At 38.8% G+C, this 9,854-nt stretch overlaps 1 protein-coding gene across 5 annotated transcripts in view; it reads right to left on the bottom strand.

Moving 5' to 3' along the window:
• Positions 1–1,986: 1,986 nt before the first annotated feature.
• The window catches only part of HDAC9 (histone deacetylase 9), a 42,728-nt gene continuing 34,860 nt past the window's right edge, over positions 1,987–9,854 (bottom strand). For all 5 annotated transcript variants that reach the window (XM_010285777.1, XM_010285780.1, XM_010285779.1 and 2 more), the window contains one exon: positions 1,987–4,567. In XM_010285777.1, the coding sequence (XP_010284079.1) occupies positions 4,247–4,567 (321 nt within the window). In that variant the 3' untranslated portion in view covers positions 1,987–4,246. The remainder of the gene's footprint in view (positions 4,568–9,854) is intronic.

The following is a 9,854-nucleotide window of genomic DNA, read 5'->3' as shown; positions in this document are numbered from 1 at the left end:
GCTGATTTAATCCAGGACCCTCTTCTGTTTGTCTGAACAAGAGTTCAGCATATGATGTTCTAAGCTATATTCCTCCACTGAGAAACAAGATACAGAAGGCCCGCTACCACCCAGATGATGGGAACTGCATAAGGAAATCAGAAACTAAACAAATAAATGAAAAGCAAACAAACATCTCTTAAGCGGCTAAGTAGGACACGCTGCTAGTGGGACAGAATACAATAAGGAAATTAACTCGGCTTAGCTAATTTTGGCTGCAAATTGTGAAGTGTTCGTAAGGGGGAGAAATAAGTAAACATTTTTAGATTGGTGCTTAGGACAAATGTTTATAGATTTTTACCTCAGAATGCCAGTGAAGATAAAAACAGGGTATAGTTGGCTTAAGTAACATGGATCAACATAGTGATCCTGATGGAAATGAAGGTGGAATGAAGATAGTGCATGAATGAATTGCTGAATAGAAAGGATGGGTGGTGATGGCAGTGTCTGGAGTGCTCCTGCTTTGCTGAGGCATTTGGTTTTTAATCCTATTTTGTTAATGCCAGAAGATGAAAAAAAGGCTAACGTCACAGTACCTACATTCCAGTAATGTGTCTGGCTTGAGTATATTAATATTATGAAGCATTTTCCCTCATTTAGTAGTAATTACTTCTAAATTGGCAGCTATACTGGCTTTATTTTTTGGACAACAGGACAGAAAAAGCATCTAGTGTTCCAAAAAAAAAAAAAAAAAAAAAAAAGCACATCATTCCTGGAAAAAGATAAGCCTTGTGAATTGTATTAAATTATGATTATTTTCTTCATATTGGGTGCTTTGATGCATGGTAAACGAACAATTTAGAAAAAAATCTAGGTGTAGCCTCCAAAACAGGAATGTTGTAAATTGAAAACATTTAAGGCTGCTCTTCTATTTTCAACATGAGTATTTAAACAAAAGGGAACTCAATAAAACCCCTGCTGAATGCATGATTTACTTACAGACACAAGATTCTAAATACATAATAAACAACAGGGCAAGCAGTATAATGTGATGCTAGTTTTAAGCTTTCCTAACCTAAACGTTGACTTTTTATGTAATTTTTTGAGTGTGTTATTGATGAAACATTACTTTGCTGTTGTATCAGTGAAAATAATTGAATTTTATTTACATAAATATTCATTCTTACATATTTATGTTGTTGAAAGCATTTTAATTCAATTAAAATTATACCAGAATCAAAGCTATTAAAAGCCTTTGCAATTTAAATGAACAGTTAGAAGAGCTAGAATGCAACAATTCTCTCAACTCTTCTGGTAGTAATAATGTACTTCAGCAACAGAGAGAGGTTTGCAGTACAAACTCCTTCTCTCTGTGGATCCCAAGGAAAGTTCAGGAAGTGTCACAAAGCAGTAAAGCTTTTAACACCTTCATGGAAGTGCTTAGGTGTTTCTCTAAAGTAGGACTTCGCTGTCTCACAGAGGTGCTTTAAAGTCTGCAAAGTTTGTGGATTCCTTCCTCCCCAACATATTTACAGACAGACTCTACTTTCGCAAAGGTCTTCAGGAGTATTGAAGAGGTCAGTATATGCTGAATTTCAGATCAACACCTTTTGGGTTCTAGGCAGATTTTAGAAATGTCATGGGAATTATTTCAGTTCATTATCTCAATTTTGGATAATTAGGAGCCAAGAAACTGGGATTTGCCGTTACCTTTGCAATACGGTACAACATATGATCACACGTTCACGACAGATGCCATGATGGGAAAATGAGCATGCATCAACACTATTTCCACATTCACTAAAACTTATGATGGCTGACGTAGGATAAAACAAGAGACTAAAAAAAGACTTTGTGTAATGATTGTAAGAATTGTGTAATAAAATCCTTGCTCCTGAAAGCTTGAATCAAGTTTCAACAATGTGTTGCAAACGTATTTGGTTATACAAAGCAAAAGCACAACTAAGTTATCAACTTTACACAAAGTCAGATATCTGAAAGGGGATCTTTTAAAAAAAAACTTTATTATTTGAGAAAGGAAGAGACTTATATCAGAAGGCAAAAAAAGGGAACATACAAACAGAATATATTTACAACACAAAACAAGAGATCACCTCTAAGGGTGTAAATTATAATAAATACAGTAGATTTAAAATGTTAAGAGACCATTATTGATTAGAAATGCGGTTGTTTAAACCCAGTTTTCCTTTTCACTGGTTCCAGGTAGTTTCTCTATTTCAATTTTAACTAAATTTGAAAGATTCTGAAATTAAGGTCCACTAATGTATTGGGGTTTCTCACTTGAATGACATTATAAAAATATCTTTTGTCCTTTGTGAATACATGTCTTTGAAGTGATATTGTACAAAAAGTCTTCTCAGTTGCAAGTTTCTCCCCAAATAAAATGCATTTTAAAAGATGCACTATCCCTTTTTGATGAGGCTGAAGTTAGGTTTCAAAGAAAATTAAAATTATACAGAATGGTAGAAACATATAATTTTATTTTTATATGCTCCACGTTTTGAATGTGATTTTTTCATCCCAAGTGGAGAAAGATTTCTATTCAAATATGAAGCACACAGAAAAATTACCTGTATTTTCTCAACTAATAAATCTTTCCTATCTAAGATGATCTTTATGTTTCAGGAGGCTTTTCAGTTTATAGCAACTACTCAGTCATTTGTTTGGAGACCTTCTAGGAAAAAGGATAATGTATCTTTAGAAGTTGCAACATTTTATAAGAGACTTAAGAGTAGTAGAGCATAATGTGAACAACACATACTAATAATATATTTTAGAACAGTGTCTACATTTGGCAAAACAGCTATCTCTTTTGAAACAGGATACTGCACCTTAAAATACCTCAGCTTTAGAAATATAAATATTTTTAATAGAAAAAAAAACCTGACAAGGATTCCAGGTCAGTTTGGGATTATCCATATTAAAGGGGATCTTAATACAATGAATCTTTAACTAGCTTAACAAAAGTAAACCTATAAAACAAGGTAAACATATCAAAAGGGAATATGAAGGAAATGTTTCACTGGAAAGCTTCCTTAACAATTTCCCTACTCGCTTTGTTATTTTCTTTGACAATAAATCAATTCATAGAGTGCCTTTAAAAACAGAGGGAGCGCTGCCCCGTCCCCCCTGCCCCGCATTCCTCAGCACATGAATCACTTGGGCTTCCTGTTTCCATAAGGCATTTCCTGTCCCCCCTCCCAAAATCACTTTTCCCCAGGAGAACAGCGGGGACCTGACGAAGTATCGACTTAAATAAACGGGGCCTTCCCCCGCACCCCGCCTTGCTCTGCCCGGTCTCGCAGCAGGGGAAAGGGAGGCCGGCTCGCCGGCCGTGCACGCGCGCCGCGCTCCTCCGCTTCGGCGAAACGCTCGCCCGCAACCTGCCGTTGCCTTTTGCCAAGTCGGCGTTTTATGCCCAGGCGTTACTTTCGTATTTGTCCGTGAGACCTAGCGGTAAAGGTTATGTGATGTTGTACGATTAGTCTTTAGTTAAAAAAAATAAACAAGTGACTGGATATCAGGGGATAACCGTTCTGTGCTTCTCCTGCAATATCCTAATAACTGACTGGAACCTAATGCTGCATTTTGCTTCTCGCCAGTACTTGCATCTGCTTCATGTAAGGATGTCTCTGCAGACAGTATCATCAAATAAGACAGAATGAAAAATTAACTAAGCAGTGCAAAAAAGAAAACAATGCAATTTTTAAACAGTGCCTCGCCTTTTTACATCCACCTTGTACTCTTCTCGAAATTATACTTTATACACCAGCCTGGGACCGCTGATATAGCAGTCAGTACCTGTGTACTGGGGAAAAAATACCCTAACGTTAACAGTGTTCGAGACTACATATGATACAGTATATACAGACAGCTGAAAGCAAAAGTCAGAGGATTCAAAATCAGAGATGAACGTTTCATCAATCAGGTCTGGAAACTAATTCCAGCAATTACTGATCTCAACAAGCTAGGTGATAAGAGTTCTCTTTCACTAGAACTAAGCGATGTAACGTAATCCTGGGCTAATACGAAGTCTATCAGCTATTACACAAAGATTTATGTAGAATAATTGACTGCAACAGGTATTTTCTCAATTAGTGGCCATAAGGATGAGCGTCACTATGTTTTCACGTGTGCATACAACACTTCTGCCTTTGTTAGATTCTTTGAACAGTAAATCAGGATTTGCTAGATCAGTGAATCAAAACACAATTGCTTATCAATTGCTAGAAAATGCAGGTGATGTTCAGATAATAACCTTAATTACAAATCCTGGAGCTATATCTTTGCCTATTACCTGTTGCATAAAAGCAGCTTGCTCCCCAGATTCCATTTGCTGGGTTTGAACATCCTCGTCACTGTCCGGCGGCTCCTCTTTGACTTTCACAGCCCCCACCTGCTGTCCTATTCTGTCATCCGCACCAGCACTGCTGCTCTCAGCCCTAACGCTGGCACCGCTGGCGGGAGCTCGCTCTTCCTGCATCGGGTGATCTCCGTGAAGCTCTTCTTCAGCTTCCTCCAGGTGACCGCCAGGCTGCTTGAGCTGCTCAATGGACTTAGAGAGCATCTGGGAAGAGAAGGAGGGGAAGAGCTGTTGACTCCTTTCACCGATGCCAAACACCGAGAAGTAGTCGATTTGCACCGACAAAATCAAAGCTTCCGCAGCAAACACACGCAGGTAGCCATGTTGCTAAAATATTAAAAAAGAACCGAAGTTCCTAAGTAAAAAGTCATTTGTTATTCTGCAGTAGAAAATACCATGTACGCAGAGAGTGCTATACAGTAATACTAAACTAAAAATAAGACAGAATACTGAAAACATTACACCTTTGCCACACTGTTACAGCTGGTAATCAGAAGAAATTAGTCTCCCTTCATACTCCTCAAACATAAAAGCATAAATGTATTTAACTATATTACAGTTCATTTTCCACAACACAAAATAATAAAGGAAGACTTTAATATCTTTGGAAGATATAAGAAAAATTAGTAATGTGGTTAATATTTTGTTACAAGCAAATCAGGGAATATTCACACAAGCTTCTCTATCAATTAAAGCATGAAGGCACTAAAAGTCGACAAAGGAGCGGTGACAAGGAGCTGGTGTCAGTCACCTCTCCTGTGGCACAGAGGGACTGCCAGCACGTCTGTCCACGACTGGAAAGACTAAAGCTTTTGTTGCGCATGTTACGGGTATCCCTGTTTCGGCAGTGATGCTATAACACAGCTACCCAGACAATTCTGGCTTTACACCACTAACTAACTGCTATTGCAAAGCGTTGCTGAGGTGCCAGATGCTTGGGCACTGCAATCAAGTATCGTTTATGTTTTACTATTTAAGATGCGGCAAATGGATGCCAAAATAGTCCAAATGTAATCCAAAAAGCCAACACTGAAAAAAATCCCTGCTTTGTTGAAAACGACACAAATCAGACATGTGAGTAAGCATCTGCAGGGTCAAGTGAGTAATTATCATTTATTCAACTGGCCCACTTAATTTCAAGCAAATACTGATTTGTATCACCGAGGTCAAATATACTGAGAGGGGAAAAAACCCACCTTTTACGATTACACTTACATACTCTTCCCACCTGCCCCTGCCCCCCGACTATCAACTCTTTCGATCTGAGTTTTAGCTAGTGCTATATGCTGAGTTACTGGGTGGCTTCAGTATAGCTATTTTGTCACAAACCATGGATGGCCTAGTTTCATTCTGCTTGCTAGTGCATCTAGGAAAACGCCACCCTAGTGAAGGGCAGGGTTGTCATGTAAACTATGACCAAGAAGCTACAGCGGGATTCAGGAACTCCCACACAGTCAACAAGAAGAGCCAAAAGATCTGTTCGTGTGGTTCCAGTTGTTGCGCTGATGCATAAGCCCCACATCAGTGGAGAAATAAATTCCGCAGTGGAAGCCTACAGGCTTCGGTCACAGCAAACCTTCATTTTTGGGGCACAGTGGGAGTTTCATGGCTTACTAAAAAGAAACAAACAAAAAATCCTTTTTCATTACTGTAATAACCGGCAAATCACAACATGTGCATCCTGCATGCTGCAGGTGGCATACTCTAAGCTGGGGAACCCTTACGACTGCAGCTAATCCAGAGTGTCTCCTTTTATTAAGCAGCATCTGGAAAATTTCTCAGATCAAACCCATACATCTTTTCCAGTTGCTTCTCAGGGGATGATGCTGACCAAGGCGGCACTGAAGGCGTGTATGCAGCTTGGGCACGCTCCTCTCTGTCCCTTAGTTAAACGTCTGTGGGCGAGCCCTCGCCGCTCCTCAAGCAAGAGAAGAAAGGCCGGGCTGGCTGCTTGGCTGGCTGCTAGCAAGCAAACGCAAGCTGAAACATCTGTGCGACAGATAATCATATACAGCTACGAGAGCCACTGCTGCTGATCCATCTGTAAACCATTCCGTGTGCCAGTTACTAGACATCAGGTGGGTTATTCTGGAGGGGAAGCCAAGAGAAAATGAATGCATGTCCACAGCAAAGCTAAGACACATATTTAGCTCATTACTGCTCTCCTTTCTTTCATGCTTTTTCACTTTTATGTCAGGCTCTTTCTTCTTCACGCTGCTGTATGGCACAGATCTGCTGCTGAGCTTTCTGAGGCAACACATGATGGCCTGCAGTATATAATCTATACGTGGAACGCCTTCAAACGCTTTTTGCATGCAATCAGTGGAGCGACAGAAGCACACGTAAGGGGGCTGTGGAGACTAGAGTGGTATTTGTGTGCATTTCAATTTGTGCTCCCACACCATGGAAGCAGCAGGCGATTTGCTCCAGACTTCGGCGACAGGAGGAGCTAAAGAAATTAAATCTTCTAAAAAGTTGTGAAATTAAAGTCTCTATATATTTTCACAGTAGTTTTTACAAAGTGCATACACACCATAATCTTTGCTTCAAAATCTTGTTAAAAACATCCTTTACACTGTGACTTAACTAAGCCTCAGGCAAGGGGCTATAAGGCACTATAGTCATGTCCTCTCATATGATGGAGCATGATAAAAATGGGTGGCTGGCATGGCAGGGGGGCCAAAACCTGAAAACCACTCCTGCTCCTCAGTCTGCTAGGACACAGCTGGCTCGTTTCTCCATATCACCACCATGCTTTCACATTTGTTAAAGTGGTTTTTAAAGGCAGCTTGGCCCCATCTTATTCCAGTAATTACATTAGTAGCATTACCAGGAGACAGTTCAGTTCTAAGTCAGAAACATCTTATTTTATATCATGTCTCCTGATACTACTGTGGAAAATTACCTATCTGGAGACATGCAAAGATATCAGTTTAGAGTAAATATTTCTATCTTATCTCTCTATCTAAAGCTGGATTACATAGCAGAAAATGAGCCCTCAGTGAGACACTGCTCAAGTCCTTTCACCGTGCAGCTGGATACTTCTGCTTACACTTCATGTTTAAATTTTTCACCTTAAATCTCCACTTACCTTTTTTCTTCCTGAATTTATCTGTAGGTACATGCAGGACTTCTCATTTTAATGCACATTTTTGATTTTGAAAAAGTGATTGCTTAATCTGAGCTTTAGTAAGACTACATTTTAAAATAATAATAAAACCATGGTTCATTTCACTAATAAATTAGAGTTGTAAAGACTGGTCATCTTTAACCAGAACACATTACTGTTATCACTATTACAAATAAAGGAGTCACTCAAAAAAAAATGGTTTCATGCTAATGTAACCTATATTTTTTTTTCCTTTTATTTTCAGGAAATTAAACTGTAAGGGATATGCATGAGCCAAAGTAAATAGTGGCAGCAGGAGAGGAAGCATTTACAGACATCAGCTCCATTGTACAACTGCAAGAGCTCAACCAAAAAAGACATCAAATACAATCTAACCTGCTTGCTTGTACAGAAGGATGGAAAACTAAGCATAAATAATTTGGACATTGCATCAAACCATTTTTTAGGTCCTTCACTTGAAGCCCTGCCTTTGTTTCTCCCTTGTAATGATGAGCTCTTGTAAAATACAGTATTTTAAATAAAATGCTTTTGCAAAGAGACAAAGCACAAAATCCTGCAACAGCCACTGCATACATTTCTTTCCTTATTTAACTGTTCATTTTAAATACATGCTGTCATTTCTAAGAACTCCTTTATATACTTGTGGAACACACTGTGTCTCCTTCTCTCCTATGGCTATCAGATTACTTTAACCAGCAATGTATGTTGTTAGCTCTACTGAAACAACTTGGCACCTGCTAACTGTTGTCTCTGTTACTCATGTAGTACAACGTTTCTGAGGGATGTATTTATCTTTCAGAATCTTTCTTCTGCATTGTGGCTTAAACATTAGTTCTCAATAAAGGAGAAAATGCTCTGGACATTTTTCAGTTCCAAACACAGTCAACTGTTGCTCTAGTTTTATCCAAATACTCCCCCCACTATATGCAATATTTGAAAGAAGAAATGTGCTACCTCACCCTCAGGAGATGCTAGTCAGATGTGTAAGCTGGAAAGCCAAAACCTCTGTTGTAATATGTTTAATGAAGCTAGACTAATTTGCTCCCTCTGAACCTGATCCAAACAGTCTTCCCTATTCATTAAATATTACTCAGAGAAGTGAATGATTAATCTGGGGTTAACTCTTATCTTTTCAATATTTCTATTGAAACAAATAATCTTCCTATTTTTTTCCATCAATAAATCAACAGAAACATCCACATTATTTTTCATTTTTTATTAATACATATTGGTCAATTATGATCACCACTGAAAGCACTAATGAATTTTCATTTCCTATATATTATTTGTCATGTATTTTTTATGTCACGGTCTTGCCCAGGCACTGGACATCTCACCAAGATGCTTTAAACCAATTAACACTGTGGAATGAAAACTGAAACTCTCATACTTTAGTCCACCCTACAAACTGCCCCATTATTTTAATCTTTGCTACTCCAATACAGAGGAGGATTTTACCATTGAAAACGAATTGTCAAAATGCTATGAATACATTATTTTAAGAACACATGTAAGGCTTCCCCACCGATAAAATGAAATCTTGGTTCCAGTGAAGACAGTGCTAGTTTAGTTTCAGCAGAGGCAGGACCTTATTCATCACCTTATACATGACAAAAACAACCTTTAGACAGAGGGCTTTTTTCATGTACTCTTCCCATTACGATTCCTGAGATTTTCTTCAACGCAGACTTCTGCTAGAGGCTTTGCACTTACATTAGTTACATCAAAATGACCCTTTTATCAGCAAGTGGCAAGGTCAAACCTTTCTAGATACTGAGATACACAAATAACGTAAAGATTTTAATGTTTTTATTGTAGTAGTGGTCTTTTGGTGCCCGACTGTGATAATTTTAACTGGGGGTTTCAGTTTGGATCTCCTTTATTGAGCAGAATGAAGTTTTGCAATGGTGATCAAAGGGCCTTATGAGGAAATAAGCTGTCATTTGGACAGAAGTATATTAAAGCTGACAACGGCAAAGCCGATCTTCCCTAAGACAAGCGGAGTTCAGGTTACTGCACATTCATTATTATTTTTTCCCCAGAAAACTGGGACGAGGGTTTCTACCTACTTTTGGATGGGATGTCAACATTTGCAGAATGTTTTCAGAAGGTCAGTGTACTAGATCCCACAGGTATAGATGTCAGACTTCAGTGGAGACGTATACCGTTTCCCACATCAAAAGCTTGGCATCTGACAGCTGACCAGAAATAATCCATAGGGGATCTTCTCTTTGTTATTAAGGACAGAGGCACACCTCTTGGCAATGATTTGGTTCTTTTCAGAATGTAAATGATCCAGGGGAATTCCTTACCTCTGACCTATGTTAGATTTTGCTTGTTATCACCCTCACAGCAGCACTG

The sequence above is a fragment of the Phaethon lepturus genome, unplaced genomic scaffold (genome assembly GCF_000687285.1).
Source record: "Phaethon lepturus isolate BGI_N335 unplaced genomic scaffold, ASM68728v1 scaffold6534, whole genome shotgun sequence".
Taxonomy (NCBI): Eukaryota; Metazoa; Chordata; class Aves; order Phaethontiformes; family Phaethontidae; genus Phaethon; species Phaethon lepturus.
The sequence above is the reverse complement of the archived record's forward strand: the minus strand, read 5'-3'. Positions and strand labels throughout refer to the sequence as shown.